The 23,102-nt window shown below is 46.8% G+C and overlaps 2 protein-coding genes across 2 annotated transcripts; both read left to right on the plus strand.

Moving 5' to 3' along the window:
- The first annotated feature begins 2,594 nt into the window (after nucleotides 1-2,594).
- Nucleotides 2,595-13,679, plus strand: LOC120682103 (ribonuclease H2 subunit B-like). The gene is made up of 10 exons (XM_039963852.1): nucleotides 2,595-2,875; nucleotides 3,244-3,300; nucleotides 3,484-3,585; nucleotides 3,960-4,036; nucleotides 4,131-4,254; nucleotides 4,511-4,575; nucleotides 5,126-5,195; nucleotides 12,879-12,954; nucleotides 13,040-13,136; nucleotides 13,210-13,679. Exons 1-10 carry the CDS (start codon nucleotides 2,821-2,823, stop codon nucleotides 13,336-13,338), a joined length of 852 nt encoding a protein of 283 aa, XP_039819786.1. The 5' UTR covers nucleotides 2,595-2,820; the 3' UTR covers nucleotides 13,339-13,679.
- Nucleotides 13,680-14,575: 896 nt separating this feature from the next.
- Nucleotides 14,576-19,532, plus strand: LOC120681543 (protein FAR1-RELATED SEQUENCE 6-like). The gene is made up of 3 exons (XM_039963061.1): nucleotides 14,576-14,953; nucleotides 16,638-19,078; nucleotides 19,192-19,532. The coding sequence occupies exon 2, from the start codon at nucleotides 16,677-16,679 to the stop codon at nucleotides 19,059-19,061; it is 2,385 nt and encodes a 794-aa protein (XP_039818995.1). The 5' UTR covers nucleotides 14,576-14,953; nucleotides 16,638-16,676; the 3' UTR covers nucleotides 19,062-19,078; nucleotides 19,192-19,532.
- The last annotated feature ends 3,570 nt before the right edge of the window (nucleotides 19,533-23,102 follow it).

A 23,102-nucleotide genomic window follows, 5' to 3' on the forward strand; every position in this document is an offset into this window, starting at 1 on the left:
TTTAGTTTGCAAAAAAATTTGCGCATTACTCGTCACATTAAATTTTCATACACATATATGGAGCATTAAATATAGTTGAAAAAATAACTAATTACACAGTCTAAATAATTAGCACGAGCTGAATCTTTTAAGTCTAATTAGTTCATAATTAGACATTATTTGTCAAATAACAACGAAATATATTACAGTACCAAAACCCAAACTTTATCACCAACTAAACACACAAGCACAAAGTTCGGCGATATATATATCTAACAACAAGCACATGAGCAACGGTCATGCTCGTGCGTCACCATTTCGGTGCTTGCACGTGCGAGTCTGCGAGGACACAAAAAATTACTAGACCTCGTTGCAGTCCAGCTTCCTAACTACTCCGTCCGTCTCAAAATAATTGCATTTATAAAATTCAAAATTTGTCTCAGGTAATTTTGACCTATCTACCATAAAAAACAAGACAATTTTCGAAACATTTTCATAAAAAATAACTAACACCTCGTCCACTCATCACAAAAAATAAAAGGTATTTTATAATTTTACACATAATATTTGTTTGCGTGCTCAGTCCTAAAATTATGGACTTGTTTTGGAGCACTCCACTTCCAAAACAACCACTCCACTCCACCAACTCCACTCCTCCAACTCCGCTCCACTCCACCATATGTGATGGACACCGCTAATTTACGGTCAACCGTACGGAAGAGTTCCGTACGGTCGATTTTCCGACCGTTCATTTTTTTTCTATTTTAGTAAGTTTTTTTGTCGTTTTCTAATTTCAAGAAAAAAATTTGAGAAAATTTTCTGCTCTATTTTTTCCATGAAAAAAGTTCCTGCTGTCCAAATTTAATTTGCTAACAGAAAAAATTTTACATAAAAAAATAAAAAACTCAGGTAAAAAATAAAAAAAATAAAAAAATGAAAAAAAGGAGATGCCGGTGGTGGGGAGGCCGCGCTGCCCAGTCGTGCCTCCCCGCCGCCGGGGGAGCGCGGCGGTGGCCGCACCAGGGGGGACGGATCCGCGCGGCGGCGGCGCCGGGGAAGCACCCGCCGGAGGTGGAGGAGCGCGCGGCGACCCAGGAGGTGGATCCGGCGGCGGCGATGCGCGGAGGAGCACGCGGCAGCAGATCCGGCGGCGCGCGGCGGCGGGGGAGAGCGAATCCGGCGCGCGGCGGCGGGGGGAGAGTGGATCCGGAGCCGAGATCCAGGAGAAAAAGGAAGAGTGAGAGAGAAGAGAGAGAGCCGGGGATGGGGTCTGCGAGGATCTAGAAGGGGGAGGGGGAAGAAAAAGTGAAGAGGAGAGGGGGGATCCGGACTCATGGTGTGGGTGGCGCGGACGGAGTCACGTGGGTGGGCCCTCCACAAAAAATCGACGTTGGCTTTCCTTGCGTGCGGTCAACCGGAAACTCAGCATTCCGATATGTGATCTATTCTGTTTGGGAGAGCTCCACTCCACAAATTTTAGAGGCCTAGTCCCTTCTACCCCACCGGCCCAAGAAGCAAATAGCAGCCCAGCTTAACCCATTTCAACTTCTCTCACTTCCACGCGGGCCCCGCTTGCAAGTTGTCTTCTACCTCTCCACCCCCCTTCCCGTTCCCCATCCCCTTCATCGAACCCTACACGAGACAGCAAGACGGTGAGAGGAATCTCAGAGTTCGGCTCCATCTTGCGCGGAGACCACCACCGCCCGCACGTCGAGGGAGAGGCGGCGAGCTCCAGGCCGGACCTCCAGGGCGCGGCCGGACTCCGGGGCGGCAGCGAGCACCGGCCGCGGCGCGAGGACGACGAGGTGGGAGCCTGCGGACCGCGCCGTGAGATCTGCTTGGTTGGGGACGGGTCCGGCGAGCTCCACCTGGAGGGGGACAGAACCGCGAGCATCGGCGGGCGGCGGTGTGGCTGGGCGGGCGGAGGCGGCGGCGTGCCCCGGTGAGCGGAGGCAGTGGCAAGCGGCGCGGTCTGGCGAGCGGAGGCGGCGGCATGAGGTGAGAGGCGGCGGCGCGCCCCGGCGAGCGCGCCCCGACGAGCGTAGGCGGCGGCGAGCGGTGGTGCACTCGGTGCCAGGAAGCTAGCGGAGTTTGACTTTTCTTTTTTTCCCATGCGAAGGGGTACGGGAACCCCATAACTAGTGGCATGGTGGTAAAATTACCAACTCCACCAGCTCCATATTTTATTTTGGTGGAGCACCTCTCTTGAGAAGCTCCAATTTTTTTTAGAGTGGAACTGATATTTGGTGGAGTGGAGTGGAGTTAGATGATGTATTTGGATTAAATAAAAGTGGAGCAGAGCCAGATTTAATGGAGCATAACTCTCCCAAACACTCCCTATATTTATTTTGAGACGGAGGAAGTAGAGCACGAGCAGGCAGCTGCTGCAGCTGCAAGGCCAAACCCCTCTTTGCTCTTCATGGCTCGCAGGAGATTCGCGAACTGAATTCCTAAACGGTCACGCCCATGGCCCATTGACGGGGGTGCTTACTGCACATAGATAATGGGCTGGAAGTAATGTACGCTGCCCTGCAAGTGGTCTAAACCGGGCCCCTTGTCCGCGAACCCATCTGCACAGTGAAGTGGAGAAAATAAGTCACGAAAAAAAGCGAAGGGGAGAAAATCAGCGACATCCCGCGGCTGCCCGGCCGGCGGGGCGCCAAAACCCAACCCTACAACTACGGCCACTGACTTCCCCGCGCGCGCCCACCCTTCCCCGTCCCCATCCCCATCCCCATCTCCTCCCCTCCCCCCACGGCGGCCCCAGCCGAAGCAGACCCAACGTCCAGAGGCGGCGGCGGCACCACCGGCGAAGTCGGAGGAGGCAAATCGGCCGGCCCGATGGCGTCGCGGCACGACGGCTTGGCGGCGCCGCCGCGCGTCCTCATTTCGCCCCGTGAGCGCACACCCGACCTCCTAACCCTGCCCGTTAATGCTCTACTGTCCAGTCCGAGCTAGGGATTTCGGCTCCGGGGTTAGTACTGGGCAGAGCATAGGTCCATCTACTGATACTACTGATCTGGATTCGAGGCATTTAGGTTTTTCACTTTTTGGTGGCACTATGCTGTTCCGACTTTTGAGCTCTGTTGGCTTGACGTCGGATTAAACCCCAGGTGGCTGTAAATCTGTTCACCCAGCGAAAAAGTCTAACTCCTAAGTCCTAACTCAAATTAACTTTGGGCTTGAGGCTTGATTTTGATTTTTTATGTCAAATTTGCTCCAATCAGACCCAAAATTGGTATCCTTTTTTTTTTTACCTTGCAGGTCCTTCGGATGCCAGTGCTCAAGGGAATGTTTTGTCACTTCGCCATCCAAGATCAGGTACACCTCTGCCTGCCTGGCTAGTGCTCTCCAGAATGAGTTTCTAATAACTGGAAATTTAGACAGATACGAGATGATTCTTGTGGAATGTGATAGCCTTGTTGGCGCTTAGGAATAGTCCTCATCCTTGCAAGTTGCAGTTGGTCAACATCTCCCATTGACCTTTGTCTTGTCATGAATCAGGAGATGAAACAGGGTATCTGTTTATTGACGGTCAACTTCGAGAAATCAATTGGTTTAAGGAACGTTACGGTGCTTGGTTCTTGGGTGACTATGTTTGCGAAGGTATATACAATTGTAACTAGCTACACATTTTGCCATTACAGCTCAAATGCATGGATTTCTTCCTCCCTTTGTGTTAATCGTGCCTCCTATTATCATTGTGTAGCCAACGAATAGTCATTGCTTCCATGCCACTTCAAACCAGCTCGTCAATTTGAATAGTGACTTCAGATGCAACTCGCTAGCTTAGCTCTCTCTCCTGAAAAAGGAACATGCTAAAATAGTGAGATGATGTTTTTCTACCATCTACTACGCATCAACAATTCAACATAACGAGTGCTGAGTAATATAATCTGCTTGAAACAAATTGTTTCTGAACACATATCAGACTGCATTCAGTGCCTAACTTTGGTATTCAATCCTGCTTCTCCTTATAGATGGTGGCCTTTATTATTGCACCCCTGTTGATCCCATCTTCATTTTCCTTCCGATTTTTGAAGCTGCACGTATGTCGGTATGCTCAGTTGACAAAAACAAAATTCTGGTACATGTTTTTCCCCAAACCTAAACCCTGTTCCTTTACATCCACTCACTTTTCTATGCTGCAGAATGGGAACGATCCAGGAAAATTCAGACAGCTGGATGAAATATTGTATATTGAGGGATATCCTGGATATCAGCAGCTAATGAGTGTAGCTGGACACCATATGGAATTGGTTTGTGAAGTAAAAGGTAGATCTTTAAATGTTTCACTGTACTATGCTAAGCTGCTGCCACATCATAAGCACTAGAGTACTAGACTTCCTTACAATCTGGTAGCTGTTTGATTTCTGGATTGTGTTAATTGATGATTTCAGTTGCATTTTGACTGTGAATCCATCCTGGACAGAGTCATATGTTCCTTGTTTGTTTTTTTGCATGACTTCTATCTGTAGTGGCAAATTATTTTACAGCATTAACTAATCACAGGGTATTACCTTTATTGCAGAAGTAGCTAATATGAAGTTCTTTAGGCTGGACGACTCCAAGGTCTTATCTTGGTTGTGCTGTAAGGTAGTCTTTTATTGTTCTTACTTACTCTTGTTTACACAATTTGAAGGCGAAGTATTATCTGTTTTTATCATTATATGAAACTAGGCTTTACTTTGTTTTACTTCTATTTACTACTGTATGTAAACAATGATATAACCTTTAGACTGCAGCTAGATGATGAGATGTATGCTGTACTGATTTACAAGAAACTGAAATATTTTGTTCTGATAATTAGAATGCCTTGCCTTTTTGTTTTTTCACATCATTTTGCCTCAAAGGGATACAAATGCCATGCTCTAACATACAATTAAGCATGTTACTGACATTTTTAGTTGGCTGAATCACATTGATTCTCTGGACTCTTTACAATTTTCTTTGGTTATATGGAATGTGGATTGTGAATGAAACAATGGTATTTTCACTTTATGCTGAACTCTTCAAAGGAGTGAATTCTGAAAGAGGCCCTAGGTAGTTTAGTACATCTTTGTTGTGCACAGCATTCATATGTGAATCCTAATCATTTTTATTTCCTCTGTTCTGAACTACAGATATACCTTTGAACCTCTTGCAGGTACACAACCTAAAGGAGGTCTTCCCCAAGTTGGGTAAGAATTACGCTGCTCAAGCAGAAAAGGAACAATGTATGTCTCTGTTAGTCCTCATTTTATTCAGTATATTAATACTCGGGTAGTGTAATTTGAAAAGAAATATGTAGCTTCTGGCCATTTACTGTTCATTTGCTTCTGAGGGTTTGTTGTCATCACACATGCGCATCTAACTGAACTGTTGAATAGTGCTGTAACTCAATTGTATAGCCTAACTATTTGGGTAGTACCACTGATGCTTTATGTCCTAGTGTATCACTCACAATATAAAACACTTTAAACTTTTTTTCTCGAATGCGCAGGAGAACTGCGTATCATTATATTAGGAAGAAAAAAGGGGTACCCCCAAGGGTTACAGAAAGAGAGACTGTAACACTCCCTAGAAATACATCTTGTCACTCACTCTCCCAAAGTAAACAACAAGACCAAGGCTAGACCAGACCCAAAATTAGGTGGTCATAGGGGCCAGGGCGAGGAGGAAGGAGAGTAGGAGACTCCTTTAGCCCCAGCAATAGACCACTGCTGCAGATCCTCCTTGGTGGTCGAGATGATGCTGCTCAAATCAAGGTCAGCCCCATCGAAGACACACCGGTTTTGTTGATTCCATAGATTCCATGCTCCCAAAATGACTATAGAATTGACTCCTTTTTGGACCTGACCAGATACCCTGTTACTTGTTGAGCAACATATCTATATTAGGCCCATGGCCATGGCCCATATTCTTCTCTAGGCCCATATGGCCACTGCTGTACATATACACATCAAGGACTCTTGCATCACCAATCTTGGTCATCTTCCCCAAAGGTAACATGGAATCAGAGCATGTAGGGTTAGGGTAAGGAGCGTCACCTCCACATCCACCCTAGATCCATTTTTTTTTCGGCCGTCGCCCGTCCGCCGTGCTTGCCCCGTGCGCGCCGACATCCTCTCCGCCGCCGTCGTCTTCTGGGCCACCTGTCGCGCAGCCGCAGGCCTCCATCCGCGCGGCCGTTTGCTCGTCGCGGACATTGCCGGGGGCCCCGCCGGTCACACGGAGCCCATTATCCGTCGCGGCCGCCCGTCGCGCGGCTGCCGTCTGCTCCGTCCGCGCGCCCGTCGCGTGGCCGTCGTCCCTCCGTCCGCGCGCCTCCGTCGCAGACGCCCGTCGCGACCCCTCCGCTGCTGGTTGTTGCTATTTGTTTCCTCTTCTTGGTGCCCCATCTGTCTGTTGCGGCAGGGGGGGTGTGCGGCTCCTTTTTTTTCGGTAGCCGTCCGCCTCTATTTGCTGCTGCTCTGTTCTGGGGTGTGCGGCTCCTTTGTTTCGGTAGCCGTCCGCCTCTATTTGCTGCTGCTCTGTTCTGGCCGTCCGTCTCTGGTGCAGCTGATCAAGTGCTTGTAATTGTGGCTCTTCTATTTGCTGTTGTCCGTTCAATTCAGCTCTTACAATTTTCAGCATGGCTCAGCTCAGTCCCATTGTTATTAATATCAGTCTTGATGGTTCCAATTATCCGGAATGGTCCTTTTGTGTTGAAACTGCTTTGAGGGGTCATGGTCTTTATTCTCACTTAACTGATGACCCACCTGAGCTTCAATTGGATGGCAAGAATGCTAGTGCTGTCAACACATGGCTAATTAATGATGGGAGGGTGATGGCTGCCATAGTTAATAGTGTTAAACAATCTATGATTATGAGTCTCAGAAAGTTTAAAACAGCTAAGGCAATATGGTCTGCCTTAAAGCAACGCTATGTTCAGGACAGTGGTGCTCTTCTCCATAATCTCATGCAGCAAATTCATGTCATTGAGCAAGGTGATATGTCTGTTGATGATTATTATTCTGCTTATAATCGTGTGATGAGTTCCTTGACCTCCATGGTTGATGTGTGCACTACGGCTGACTGCCCAGCACACAAATTCATTGAAAGATTTCTGACATATCGTTTTGTCATGGGAGTGAAGCCAGAATTTGATTCCATTCGTACTCGGCTGCTTCATAATTCATCTACTTTAACCATGGACCAAGCCTTGGCTGAATTACTTGCTGAAGAGACACGCCTACAGTCTATGTCTTCTTTCTCCTCTGTGCCAGTGCCTCATAATGTGTTGGCAGCCTCTCAGCGGGTTAATGTACCTAGAGGTACCTCTTCAGAGCCATGTAGACATTGTGGCAAGACTACTCATGTATCTGCAAATTGTTTTTCTGCACATCCAGAGAAATTAGCTGAGTATCGTGCTCGCCGGGCCTCTCGTGCTTCTCGTGGCCGTGGTACTTCTTCCACTACTCGAGATGGGTCTGTTTCTATTGCTGCTGCTTCACCTGTGACTGTGAATGCCTCTCGGCCAGCTTGGGTTCTTGATTCTGGTGCCTCTTTTCATGTGACATCTGATCAGTCTCAGTTGGTTACCTGCAAGCCAATCACTGATGGTGTTTCTATTCAGACAGCTGATGGTACACACTGTTATATTACTCATCAGGGTTCTCTTTATAATCCCAACTTTTCTGTACCTGATGTCTCTTATGTACCTCAGTTGTCCATGAATCTTCTTTCAGTGGGCCAAATTGCTGAACATAATTGTTTTATTAGATTTGATGACTCAACTTGTTTTATTCAGGATCGTCAAAGCGGGACTGTGATTGGGACTGGCCATCGCCGTAGGGGTGCCTCTAAACTCTACATTTTGGACACCTTGCGTCTTTCTTCTTCTGCTGCTCGTGTGTCATCCGTTTCATCATCCTCCCCATCATCCTTCGCGAAGTGGCACCATCGACTTGGTCACCTTTGTGGGTCTCGCTTGTCCACGCTAATACATCAGGGCTACTTAGGTCATACATCTGTCGAGTCTAATTTTCATTGTAAGGGTTGTAAGCTTGGAAATCAGATCCAGCTTCCCTATCCTTCTAGTGTCTCTCACTCTGCTAGACCCTTTGATCTTATTCACTCAGATGTATAGGGCCCTGCTCCTTTTGCTACTAAAGGTGGCCACAAATACTATGTTATCTTTGTTGATGATTACTCTCGCTACATTTGGATTTACTTTATGAAACACCGGTCCCAGTTATGTTCTATTTATAAATCTTTTACTCGTATGGTTCATACTCAATTCTCCACCTCTATTAAAATTTTTCGCTCTGACTCTGGTGGAGAATATTTGTCTGACGTTTTTCGCCAGTTTCTGGTATCTGAAGGTACTCTTCCTCAGCTCTCATGTCCTGGTGCCCATCCTCAAAATGGTGTAGCTGAACGCAAACATCGTCATATCATCGAAACTGCTCGGACTCTTCTCATTGCCTCCTTTGTTCCTTCTCACTTTTGGGGGGAAGCGGTCTCCACATCTGTTTATCTTATTAACAGACAACCGTCATCCAAACTATCTGGTAAGTGCCCTGGTGAAGTTCTTTTTGGCACTTCTCGCTACGATCATCTTCGGGTTTTTGGATGTACCTGCTATGTTCTGCTTGCACCTCGTGAGCGAACTAAGTTGACAGCTCAGTCAGCTGAATGTGTTTTTATGGGGTATAGTTCTGAGCATAAGGGTTATCGTTGTTATGATCCTTCCACTCGTCGCATGCGTATCTCTCATGATGTGACATTTGTTGAGGATCGTTCTTTCTTTTATAACCCTTCTACCCATTCATCCTCTTCTTCTACAGAGTCCACGTCTTTTCTTTACCTTCCTCCTATTTTGCCTAGTGATAATGCATCTTCACCTACACCTTCCTCTCCTGATGACCCTCCACCAATACCCTCTCCTCAGTCTCCACCACCTAGGCCTCCATGTAAACCACCCATCACACGTGTTTACACTCGTCGTTCTACCAATCATCTAGAGCCTCCATCTAGTCCTCCTTCCTCGGCCAGTTCTGATGCTCCTGTTTTGGTTGATTCTAATGCTACTGATGAGTCATAGGTTGGACCGAGCTACAATCTACGTGATCGCACCACTATTCAAGCACCTGATAAATTGGGATTTCCACGTGCAAGTGCTATTCTTGAGGAGCCATCCACTTATCACGAGGCTTCTCTCATTCCGGAATGGCAGGCTGCTATGTCTGAGGAACTCGCTGCACTTGAGCGCACAGGTACTTGGGATATTGTTCCATTGTTAGAAGCTCAATTCTAACTCTCATTGAGCTGAGAGGATGACAATGAACTTGGGGCAATTTTCTGGGTTTTTCTTCATTCACAAACTCAAAGCCATGCCTTCCAACGGGAGGGGTGGCCACGCTTTTATACAAGGGCTGCAGGGCAGCCAAAACACACACCAAGGACTAGTCTAAGATGCTGTCCTCTAGGTCCTAACTGTTGTCCTCTAGATGCTGTCCTCTAGATGCTAAAGCTAGTCTAAGATGCCAATGTGCTGCAGCTGCAGCAACCACCACGCAGCAAGGACCATGCAAGGTCTGAGATGCTGGTCAAAAGAAAAACTGAAACCTGTCCTAGGTGGAGACCCACAAAGACCGAGATGCACGTTCTGGAATTACTGATAGTCGGACGGTTGCCACACCTATGGACCTTCACTTGCAGCTTCGTCCTACAGATGGTACTCCTTTAGAGGATCCCTCTCGATATCGGCATATTGTGGGCAGCCTTGTTTATTTCACTGTCACCAGACCTGACATTACTCATGCAGTACATATCTTAAGTCAGTTTGTGAGTGCTCCAACTTCAATTCACTTTGGACACTTGCTTCGTGTGCTAAGATACTTGAGGGGGACATCATCTCAGTGTTTATTCTATGCTCATAATAGCCCGCTTTGTCTCCATGCCTATTCTGACGCCACTTGGGCGAGTGATCCAACTGATCGCCGTTCTGTCACTGGTTATTGTATCTTTCTTGGATCTTCTCCTTTGGCATGGAAGTCCAAGAAGCAGTCAGCTGTCTCTCGATCTAGTACTGAGGCAGAACTTCGGGCACTTGCTACCACCACTTCTGAGATTATATGGCTCCGATGGCTATTAGCTGATTTTGGCGTTCCTTGTGATGCTCCGACACCTCTTCTTTGTGACAATACTGGAGCCATAAAGATTGCCAAAGATCCTGTGAAGCATGAACTTATAAAGCATATTGGTGTTGATGCTTCCTTCACTCGGTCTCACTGTCATCAAAACACGATTGCTCTTCAGTATGTGCCATCAGAACTGCAAGTGGCAGACTTGTTTACTAAAGCACAAACTCGAGAACAACATCGGTTACATACGCTCAAACTCAATGCTTCAGATCCTCCGCCTTGAGTTGGGGGGGGGGGGGTGTTGAGCAACATATCTATATTAGGCCCATGGCCATGGCCCATATTCTTCTCTAGGCCCATATGGCCACTGCTGTACATATACACATCAAGAACTCTTGCATCACCAATCTTGGTCATCTTCCCCAAAGGTAACATTACTCACATTATCCCACCAATCATCGAAAATCAGATCATCCGGTCCCGGGGAAAGTGCTTGCAGTCCAAGACCTTGCAGCACATTAAACCACATCTGGCAGGAAAAAACACAAGAGACCTGTAAGTGGTCTATTGTTTCCTCAACCTGGTCACAAAGGGGGCACACAGCAGGGTGGGGAAGTCCTTTTCTTGCTAGGCGATCAACTGTCCAACATTTTTTGTGTGCCACTGTCCACATGAAGAATTTGCACTTGCCAGGTGCCCAACTCTTCCAGATTCTTTCCCAAGGTTTGAAGTGAATAGCTCCCGTAAACAAAGCTTCATAAGCAGATTTTGTAGAGTATTGTCCTGATGCCGAAAATTGCCAAATATGAGTGTCATCCACATCAGGCTGCAGTACAACACCTGAAAGACTTTCCCACAAGTGAATATATTCAATCAAGACATTTACGGTAAGAGCACCCCTTATGTCAGAGACCCATCTTCTATTATGGAGAGCATCATGTACTGTCCTTTTCTTTGCTCTGGCAGCCACTGCCTCAAACAAATGAGGAAAGGCCTGATCCAGTCTTTGCCCAAATAACCATCTATCAGTCCAAAAAAATGTATTTTTTCCATTTCCAACTTCTGAGATAATGGATATAGCAAAGAAAGCTTTTACTTGTGGTGGAGCCTGGACTGGGAGAAAGGCCCATGGTTTGTCAGGTTCAGTTTTCTGGAGCCAAAGCCACCTTAACCTTAGAGCCCATCCTAGAAACTGGAGGTGGGAGATGCCCAAGCCACCTCAGTTAGGTGGTCGTGTAACTTTAGGCCAAGCTATTAAACAGTGCCCTCCCCTCACATCTTTTCTTCCTTTCCAAAGAAAACCCCTTCTAATTTTGTCAATTGCTTCCAATGCCTTGGCAGGGAGGTCCAGGGCCAGTAACAGATAGATTAGCATTGAAGTGAGTACAGATTGGACCAAAATATTTCTGCCGGCTTTTGTGAGCAAATCAGCCTTCCATCTAGGTAACCTATCAGCAATTTTCTCAATAATGGGTTGAACCTGAGTTTTGGACAGTTTGTGTGGTGAGAAAGGCACTCCAAGATATGTGCATGGGAAATCAGAGATCTGACAAGGGAGGTGTGTTTGTATAATTGATCTGTGTTCCTCCATGCACTGAATTGGAAGGACAGTACTCTTCTGAACATTTGTTCTAAGCCCAGAGTCCTCCCCAAAGAGCTGCAAGATATCTAATGTGATCCTGATATCACTGGCAGAAGGCTGGAGAAAAATGACCACATCATCTGCGTAAAGAGAAATACGGTGTTGTAGGGCTCTTTTGGATAGGGGTTGCAATAATCCTTCTTCAGAGGCTTTTTCCACCATATGATAGAGCACATCCATGACAAGAATAAAGAGCATGGGGGACAAAGGATCCCCTTGCCTCAGTCCCCGCCTGTGCTCTATTCTGTCACCCGGGGAACCATTAAGCAAAATCTGAGTGGAGGAGGTAGCTAGAAGCCCACTAACAATATCACACCAAATTGGTCCAAAACCCAAGTTTTGCATTACCTCCAATAAGAAAGGCCAGGATACCGAGTCAAATGCTTTGGTGATATCTAGTTTTAGGAGAATATGTGCTTGCTTTTGTTGGTGTAGAAATTTCGTTGTGTGTTGCACTAGCATGAAATGGTCCAGAATGAAGCGTCCTTTGATGAAAGCGCTCTGGTTTGGTCTTTGGTGTGATCATTTGGTCCAGCCGACCAGCAAGCCTGTTTGCCATAAGTCTCGTAAGGAGCTTAGCAAAAGAGTGTACCAAACTGATAGGTCTGTAATCCTTGATGCTTTCAGCAGCATCCTTTTTTGGGAGAATTGTGATATAAGCCGAGTTGAGTAATGCAAAGTTGTTAAATTTTCTGCTCCAAACGGCTGATATGGCTGCCATGATTTCAGGTTTAATAATTGGCCAACAGACTTGATAAAACTTAAAATGCTTTAAACTAAGCTAACTGTTTCTTCAAATGGTTTTGTTGAATGGTATGCTTGGTAGTTTGGATTATGCCTGGTGCTGATCTTAAAAAAATTGATGCTAAGGATTGACATCAATTTCTGGTCTCAGGAGAGAAAAAGGTGCTACTTAACATCTCTAAAAGGAAAAGGGATACAAAATAGACATTTTCTTGTTGTAATTATGCTTGAGATCGCTCAACATTTTTTATTGCTGTTGGCTGTTGCTTATTAGAGACTTGCTGGCTTTATGCCTGTAGCATGGCACTGGCAGCATCCAAAGCAGAAGAGCGCATAGAGATTTCCCGATTATGTGGTGTGTGCACGAATGTTCTGACAGAGGTGCTTGTACTGTTTCTCTACAGTGAAGGAGGCTGTCCAAATGATCCGTGAATATCTGAAGGATAAACCATGGTTAACATTACTCTGCAAGAAGCTCCAGTAAGTCTTTCTTCACTCTTTGATTTAAAAGTGGTATTTCTCTGCTTGTCTATGCTCAAGCTCCGAGCAATTCATTTAATTGCAGGCTGGATCTGAATGAGATCATCAATGATGTAACCACCAAAACTAGTGAAGCTTCATTTTATGCAGACAGTTGTCCGGCGCCTGCACGCCCCTCTGAGGTGAGCTCCCTGAGAATGCTTCAGCTTTTCTTAGTGGCCATAACCTCTAAACTCTTGTAATGTGCCCGTGCAGGGTAAGGAGGCGAATGGTAGTGCCAAGTCAAGTAAAGGGCGGCCGGCAAAGAAGCCAAAGACGGAGGTAGGATCTAAGAATATCAAAGATATGTTCCGAAGGGTCACAAGGAGTGGATCAGGATCGTGATGCCTCCCTTATAACCTGGACGTGACTGACTTCTCACGTGGCAATTCATGTCTTTGTAGCTACGAAATTATCTCCAAAATTGGATTTTCTGACATGCTATTCAGCCCAGCAACCCATTTGTGAAATCTTTGTATTCTGGCAATTAAGCTGCAGAGGATTTGTGCAGCTGAACGGCTGACAATAGATTGATATTGTCGCATCAATATGATGATCCGGGCAGTGGACTCTGCTAGAGTGCAACCCTACTGGGATGTGTAATGTCTCTGTATCGCAATTCTTTGTAACACGTGTGCTATTTGAGTTATCTGAAATTTGAAATGATGTATGATCTTTTCAATTGAGGGCTCTTGCATATGCAAAAGATGGACAGAGCTGACTTGCATTCTGTTTCTAAGAGCGCGACATGAGCTGCAATAGTGAGGGTGTGGAGTGCACAGTAGTGCGTCAAACTTCTATTCTATCAGATTGTTTGGATACAGGGCTAAACTTTGACTATATCATATCAAAAAAATCTTGATATTTATAAATATTAAACTAATTGTAGAATTCTGGGGTTAAACTGCGAGACGAATCTAATGAAATATATTAATTCATGATTATAAGGTGGTTACTGTTGTATTAATATAGTAAATTATGAATTAATTTGGCTTATTATATTTGTTTTGTGAATTAACACTCATCTGTGCAAAATATTTTATAAATATATTTTATTTAATACTCTTAAATGATAAGATTTCTTTTGATGTGATAGGGGTTAAAAAAGTATGTGGAACCAAACACCCGACCTTGTTTAGATGAAAAAGATTTTACCTTGTAAATATCACATCGGATGTGGCGGCACACATTTGAAGTATTAAATGTGGACTAATTATAAAATAAATTATAGATTACATCTGTAAACTACGAGATGGATCTAATAAGATTAATTAATCCATCATTAGATAATGTGTTACTGTAGCAATTTAGTGTCTAATTATAACTTAATTAGGCTCATTAGATTCGTCTCGTAATTTACAAACAAACTATACAATTAGTTTTTCATTTCATCTAGATTTAATATTTTATGCATGTGCCGCACATATTCGATGTGATAGTTTTGAACTTTTGAATTTTGCATCTAAACAAAACCTGTCTCGATTCAAAGAAAAAAACTTCTGTTCTATGGCCACTGAACTCCTTTTAACTCTTTATTTTAAAAAAAAACTCATTTAACTCTAACATTAATCAAGAATCGAGCGGAGCGCTGCCAAACGCCGCGACTCCCAATCTCCCAGCTGCTCCGGGCGTGGAGCTGAGATGCCTGAGAATAACCGCTTCCACCCCCCTCACCCTCGATTCTCTGTGCAGTGTGCACCCCCGCATCCTCGTTCGCATCTCTTCCGTGCGCTCGCGCAGCAGGCGGGTCCTGAAGCCCCGTGCACCAGCACCACCACGCGACGCAGCCGAGCAAGACGCAGCAGGCCCCTTCCGTCGCAGTAGCCTGCTCCCCCACCCTCCACTCCTTAGTCCAGTGCCGCCGCCACCGCCACCGCTGCCGCAGCGCCGTTCCTCCCTCTCGGCCTAGTGGAGCAGAGCGGAGATCCGCCGGGACATGGATTGATTCCTCCTCTTGCTGGTGAGTAATCTAAGCTTTCTGGGAAAGACTGTTGCGAGAGTTCCACTTCGTTCGGCGGGCGTATCCTTTGCCGTGACGGAGCCCAACCAAACCCAAATCTTTGTCTCAGTTAGTATTGGATTGTGTGCTGCGGGTTGCCAGAGTTATCCAATCCAATCGCCCCGTCCATGGCTCAGTTCGATTAAGTCCTTGTTCGCGAGCGCGTGAGATCGATGCTAGTTGACATTTTGACGCCATAGGAGTTCATGGCTCCCAAGGAGCTCCGCATGTTCCCTTTAAGGTTCCGATAATGGTTTTATCTCCACTCTAGTGTTCTATCCACTGCCTCAGTAAGTTGAGATAACCCTGGGCGTGGATCAGTCAAAATTAGGGGCTTAGATTCTATCTTTGCACCATCCCAAGAACTGCGTTCTTCCCATCACTTTCTCCTAGTGATAATCCTTTTCCTTCTTGTTCTCTCAATATGCTTGATTGACAGTTCAAGTGCCATATTATCTTTATCAATGAAACATAGCCCGCCATTGTGCTGTTACTAGATATCTATATAGATATTTGTTAAAAAAAATGATAGCATGATTATCGTTTTAATATATCTAATGCATGCGTTTTTTGGCATAGCCCTGCCTTCTACTTTTTTTTTCTTGGGAAGCCCTGATCTCTACTTGCAATAGATTATCTATTATATGTTGTTGCTGCACTAATTTCAATCACAAAAGTATTCAACCTCTAGTTGCAAGCACCACTACACTGTGAAAACTTTATAGCAGTTGATAGTATATATGATGCTGCGCCTTCTTGGGCTTCACGTTCATACGAAGATTTTCTCTCATTCCGAAATTGGAAAGATTTGCCGTGTCGTGAAAGCATGACATTCGCTACTTGCTTTCCAAATATTTGGATCTATACAGGCTTAGGGCAACCACGAGTCATGTCTCGGTGCTTGCTAAATAACACTCCCACCAGTTAGCCATGAAACAAGAAAACTTTTCCAACTCTGGTGATACCTGAAAGGGCTTTAGCACAGTTAGTTGTTTTCCCCCTTTCCTTTTCATCGCTTTTTTGCGGTACTACACATGGGGTTTGGAACTGTTGAATATTTATCCGAACCATTTGGAAAGTGAGAGATAAGTCATAAGTGGGTGCATCCCTAATTTCCTTGGGTGGATGGGTGGGGAGGGGGTGTTGGCAGTGGCACTTGGCAGGTGGTGACAATGGCAGAGAGATTGAGAGTTATATGGTATGTGCTTTTTGTGCTCTGATTTTTTGGGGGATGGAGAAGAAAGGGTCATCCTATAATTTCAGTCATGTGATCTGTCTATTTGCAAAAAGTAAATGTCGTTTGAAGTTTGACGCCTGTGTTGACAGGAATGGTATTTAGCACATATTCATCTATACTGTTAGATAATGGTTCTTAGCAAATCAAAATATTCAGAAGGGTCCTACGTGGAAATTAGGAACACTACACTATCATCATCATTCACACATAACATTCAAATTTTTATAGAGTTTGAGTTTGGGTACTATTTGCTCATGCAAGTAAAATGAGATTTTTTTTATGCTTTATGCTATAAAAAATGATATTTAGTTTAGAAGGAAGTCACATAAAAGAAAATTTCAGTTTTCTTTGTTACGTATTTGTTCTGTGGCCTATTTCAAGGTTCTTATGCTTGTCTGTATTTTACAGTTTATGTTGACCTAGGATTGGATATCCGAGTGCTGTGTGATGGACACCCTTCAAAGCGATCCTTATTCGAGGAGCAGCTTGCAACCATACAGGGATGCCTCCGTGTCTTTTGAGAACAATAACACAGTTTTGGATAAGCACGAGGTTGTCAGCCCTCGAGTTGGCATGACCTTTGAGACAGTTGATTTGGCATATCAATTCTACCTAGAGTATGGCTATCGTGCTGGTTTTGGGGTCTCAAAGAGGACTTCCCATAGTGTTGATGGGGTTAAATACCGTGCTACTTTTGTCTGTTACAAAGGTGGCATTGCTAGGATTAAACCTGGCCTCAAAGCTCGAAGGAGGCTTGTCGCAAAGACTGGTTGCAAAGCAATGATGGTAGTGAAGTTTAACGCCAGTGAGAACCATTGGGAAGTGGTCTTTGTTGAACTGGAACATAACCACCCATGCAATCCTGAGATGGTCAGATTCATGATGTGCTTTAAAGATCTTCCTGACTGGCAAAGGGAGCACCGCCCATTCAATGCCAAAACTCGATTGAACCCAAAGATCCACTCTGGTAGAGGCAGGCCACCCAACCAAAATAAAGATTTCATGGTGAGATCCTTTTCTCAGTCAAATTATTCTATTGAAGGGGCAGGGAAGGCTGGAAAGTTGAGGTTTGCAGAGGGTGATGTTGAGGCACTCTTAGTTTTCTTTGATAAGATGCAAGCTCAAAACTCCAACTTCTTCTACAATTGGGACATGGATGATGAAGGTCGGCTCAAGAATGTTTGCTGGGTTGATGCTAGATCCAGAGTTGCATATCAACATTTTTGTGATGTTATTTGCTTTGATACTGTCTACTTGACATATCAATTTCTCATTCCATTGGTCGCGTTTCTGGGAATCAACCATCATGGACAGTTTGTGTTGTTGGGATGTGGTCTACTTGGAGATGAGTCTCCAGAGACTTTCGCATGGTTATTCAAAAAATGGCTAAAATGTATGAATGATAAAGCACCTGAAGCAATTATTACAACTCATTCAAGGCCAGTAGTCAAAGCAGTCGGTGAAGTATTTCCAAATACTCGGCACAGATACAACCTTTGGCATATAATGAAAGAACTTCCTGAAATGTCTGGAAGAGTTGAGGATAAAGAAGCAATCAGTTTGAGAATGAAGAAGGTAGTCTACGATACCATTACATCAGCAGACTTTGAGAGGGAGTGGGTTGAAATGATCAATCAGTATAATCTTCATGATAATCGGTGGCTTACGACCTTGTTTGAAGAGAGGGCAAAATGGGTACCGGCATATGTAAAGGATACTTTCTGGGCTGGTATCTCCACAGTTCGCCGCAGTGAACGTCTAGAGGCTTTTTTTGATGGATATATTACACCAGAAACCACAATAAAGACATTCATTGAACAATTTGATACTGCTATGAAGCTCAGGTCTGATCGAGAAGCCTATGATGATTTCCGTTCATTTCAACAAAGGCCACAAGTCCTGTCTGGTCTTCTTTTTGAGGAGCAATTTGCAAATGTTTATACAATAAATATGTTCCAGAAATTCCAGGATCAGTTGAAGCAGCTGATGAATGTGAACTGCACTGAAGTCAGTAGGAGTGGTTCAATAGTGACTTACACCGTGACAGTGATTGGAAAGGAGAGGAAGTTTGACTACAGAGTGATGTATAACAGTGCTGAGAAAGAAGTGTGGTGCATCTGCAGGTCATTCCAGTTTAAAGGGATTTTATGTAGCCATGCTCTTGCTGTCCTGAGGCAAGAGCTTGTGATGCTAATACCTCCCAAATATATTCTTGATCGATGGCGGAAGGATTACAAATGCCCCGAGGAGCCTAAGGAAACCCCCATTTCGCCAAATGTGGCAAAAGCTACAGGGAAGGGCACAAAACCGGAAAATGTTCGGGAAGACAAAGTGGACAATCTCTACAAGCATGGACACCAGTACTTTGCTGACATTGTGGAAATGGGAGCTACTGACCCTGATGCGATGGAGTACGTCCTTTCTGTGATGAAGGAAGCTAAAGAGAAAGTGCGCAAGTTTGAGGAGTCTCGAAAAGAGAAAAGGCCTGGAGAGAGTCCAGTTTCTGCTGGTAAAAGAGGCGCTAAGTCTTCAAAGCCATCCACAGAAGATGTTGGTAATGCAACATCAGCTTCGACACCTTCGACTGCAGCAGCGACTACAGTTACAGTGGTTTCATCTGCACCAATGGCAGCCGCACCAACTATGATGGCCGTGCCCCCAGGAATGTTTCTAGTACCCATGCACCCACATCCGATGGTTTTCCCAGCCTTTGCCCCTGCAGTTCCACCATCAGTAGCACCCGTAGCTCCACCTGCTGCACCAGCAACCAATGTCGGCGATAACACCTCCAACACCTCGAAGAAGCGAAAGAAAAGAAAGGGAAAAAATTGATATTCGGATACTGATGAGTAAGCTGCCTTTTGCATGCTTATCCCTTTGTACTGTGTTACTAAAATGCATCCTGGAATTTGGTTTGTTCATGTTATCTCATTCTCTCTTGTCCCTGAATGTGTCGCTCCAGGTCTAACAAATCTGACCAGTGAAGTACAAAAGGAGTTTGGTCTTACATTCTGCATCAGGCCGCGACATGAACGTGTACTACCGACTTACCCTTTCTGCAGGACGAGCTGCTTGTGAGGCTGCCCGCTGCATATCAATTTGCAGAGGATACCGATCCCAATTGGTGCAGATTTGGATTGCTCCTAATGTAAATTACTTCCCTGAAGTAATATGACAAGAATCCAGTTTATGAATGTAAAGACCTGTTCCTGACCTTGTTGCTACCCATCACTGTACAATCCTCCGAGGAGGTGGACACTCGAGACAGACAATAACAAAAAGTAAGAAGGCTACAGTGATACACCAGAGCATGACCCACATGAGATCCAGCTCGGGCTCAGAGTATCGCGCCAGCGAAAGCATCCTGAACAGGGCCAACAGCACAGGCAGAGTTGGGTGCAGGACGGAACTCCATACTCAACGTCTTTGGAAACGAAGTCTAGATCTTCCTCTGTAAAAATTAGGAAAGGGGTGAGTACAAACGTACTCAGCAAGTCCAACCACACCCACAGAGAGGGTATAAACAGAATATAATGCACAGGGTAAATCAAAGATAAAGCTAGGGTTTAATTTGCGGAAAACTAATTTTTATGCAGGGGTTCATTTGAAAGAAAAGGATTTTCAAAACAACCTTCTCGCACCGAGTAACACGTAGGGTTGATCCACACAGGATCCAAGTTTTAAATTTGCTACCGGACTCCTCATTTGCCGTAGCACACGTCACAACTGCCGGACACTTTTCCAAAACAACTCACGCCAACCCATCCATTCCCAGAAGAAACACTAGTTGTGTGACCAAACCATAACTCATCCAGTACCGTGGGCACGGCTATTCGAATAGATTTTAACTCTGCGGAGGTGTGCAACTTTACCCACAAGCGGTGTACCACAGCACGATCACCTTAGTATCGGTGCAGATCCCAACATAGCCATTACCCACCTTAGCTAGACCTGACTAGCCAACACGGGATTCACCAAGAGGCCATTGATCTATCACAGAGATTTTAACCGGGGCATAAGTCACACAGAACTTATCCCTTCTCCTTGATCACCCGTTGCTCTCAGCTCTCCTGATGGTTATCAGACTAACTAGTGGGATTTATGCTAAGCCGTTGCCGCATACAACGGTCGAGTGGTTTGCACGATAGTGGAGCTAGGCAAGATGACACACCAACTCGGTCCTTAATTGTGACAAGATGAATATCTCCCAATCTTGCTCAACCACACAGGTACGAGCACACCATTCGGCAATTCACACAGAAGTGCCATCCATCCCGTCTAAACTTATCTTTCAAAAATTCCACATTTTCCTTTCCCACACACTCACACATTTTCTTTTTATAAAACAAGTTGTACCATGTTTAAGGTCCTAAGCGTTCTAGCAGCGATTAACGTCCAAACAGATCTTATTCAAACATTAATCTAGGTGGTCAAGGAATGATTATAACAAATCAAGGGGTGGCTATCCAACCATATTTTCAGCAGTCAAAACATATGCAGTTTTGTAAAACAGGCCAATAGGTAGTGTTGATAAAACTGGGACAAAACATGCATCAAAGGATGGAATTGAACTTGCCGTCTTCAAAGCCTTCCGGGAAGTCCTGGTCGAGGTACTGTCCTTCGGGTTCGGGGTCGCGGAACTGGTCCTCGTTCACTTGCTTGCGGTACTATTTGTCGACGGGTTCTCCCTCGTTCACACCGTGATCTACGACGCACACAAGAAAGCACACAATCAAGAAAAAGAAATAAAGGTTTTATCGTTGAGCTCGAATCGGGAACAATTAAGATATGGAGATAGGAGTAATATTTCTGGGCGGTTTTCTAATGGCACGGCCGAAATTATTACTAGCAATGGCGTGATAAAGTTTCGGGTCAATCGTAGAATGTTTGGCGCATGAAATGACAAATTAAAGAGGGGTTCATGGGTTAAATAAGGACTTTGGGACTTGTTTGTAATTATTTTGGGAGAGAAAGGACTTGGTTGCAATTTCTGAAAATATCTGGGGCATACTACAAAGATGTAGGGGTCTATGTGTAATTGTTTTTGTATAGGGGGTGGGTTATTTATTAATGAGTAAAATGCACTGGGGGTCCTTAAACTAGTTGACATGTTCTGTTTAGGTCCATAAACTCCGAAAGTGCATTTCTGGGTCCCTAAACTTTTTAAGTCGTTCACCGCAGGTCCATACGCATACATGTGGGCAGCTAGCGCTGATGTGGCACGCTGACTAGGCTCTCTCTCTCTCTCTCCCCGTTCTCCCCCTGCACCGCGCCTCCGCCTCCCATTTCTAGCCGGCGCCGCCCCCTCTCTCCCATCTGCGCCGCCAGCGAGGCGAGCCGCGGCGGAGGGACCGGAGCCCCGGCGAAGTGAGCCACGGCGAAGGGGCCGGAGCCCCGGCGAGGCGAGGCTGGCGGCGGAGGGGCCCTCCTGCCCGACGCCCCGGCGACCACGTACTCCTCTACCTCGCCGGCGCGGAGCTGTGGCGGGCGAGCAAGGCCATGGCGGATCTGCGGGTGGCGGAGGTCGGCCGGCCATGGCGGATCTGCGCGCGGCAGAGCTCGGCCGGCCATGGCGGATCGGCGCGCTGTCGGATCCGGCTCCCCCTCTCCGGCCGGCGTGCTTCGGCGGCGGGCCGACGCGCGGCAGGTCGGAGCGGCGAAGCGGGCCAGGACGGTCGGCTGCGCGCGGGGCAACGTCGCAGGCGGCGGCGGGGAGCTCCCTGGGTTCCGGTCCGCGGTAGAGGCCCCTTCCAGGCGGCCCTCGCGCAGCGTGCCCTGCGGCTCCGCACGACGCGGCGGAGAAGAGCGGCCCCTGAGCGGCGTGGATGGCGGTCCTTGTCGCGGCGTCCTCGTGGATCTGCGGCTGTGGCTGCGGCGGCGGCGCACAGCTGCGGCTGCGGCACTGGCGTGCAGGGCGGCTGCCCCTCCTCCCTCCCCTGCATGTGGCGCGGCCCTCCTCCTCGGGGGCGCCCCTGGAGGTCGCCGCTGCCCGCTGCCTTCTCACCGCCGGCTTCCCCTGCTCCCTCCATCGCCGAGCTGCGTCGCCCTGTCCCCTGCATCCCCCGCCGGTGAGGCTGGGCGGCCGTGGCGAGGCAAGGCAGAGCGGCCGCGGCGGACGTGCTTCCCTCCCCTGCTTCTCCTCCCCTGTGGCGGCGGAGCGTGGCGGGGCGGCGGCGGAGCGCGGCGAGCGAGCCGAGCATGGGCGCGGGGCACGGAGGCCGACGCGGGGCAGAGGAGGGAGGGAGCAGAGGAGGGGCGGTGGCACGGGAAGGACGCCGGAGGAGGGGATGGGGAGGAAGAGAGAGAGAGGCGGTCCACGTTGGATCTGAGTTCATCTTGGATCCGAGTTGGCCGTCCACGTAGACGGTCAGAGGCGGTCGGAGGCGTTTTGGACCTCAAGTGACTCACTTAAATAGATCTTGGACCTAAAAATGCATTTTCAAAGTTCATGGACCTGAACAGAACGGCTCAACTAGTTTAAGGACCCACAGTGCATTTTACTCTTTATTAATTTTGAAAAACATGGAGGGCTCATCTGGAAAAAGGGCATAAAAAGAGAAGGACTCTTAAACGAATAGGGAGGAAAGGAGGGGCCTAAGGGCAAAACAGACCTTCCTTCCTCCTCCCTCTCGTGAAACAGAGGAGGGGGCGGCGCGCCGGCGGCGCCTGGCCGGCGGCCTTGGGGCTCGACGGCGCTCGGGGAGAGAGGGAAAAGGGAGAGGAGAGTGAGAGGAGCCGATCCCCTGCCGCGGCTCGGGCGGAGGTGGTCCGAGGCGGCCTGGCCACGACGACCGGAGGGTGGCGGGCGGCGGTGGCCTTGGGCCGGTGTCCTGGAGGTGTGGCGGCGGTCAAGGAGAGGGGAAAAGCACGAGG

This window comes from Panicum virgatum, chromosome 7N (genome assembly GCF_016808335.1).
Source record: "Panicum virgatum strain AP13 chromosome 7N, P.virgatum_v5, whole genome shotgun sequence".
NCBI lineage: Eukaryota > Viridiplantae > Streptophyta > Magnoliopsida > Poales > Poaceae > Panicum > Panicum virgatum.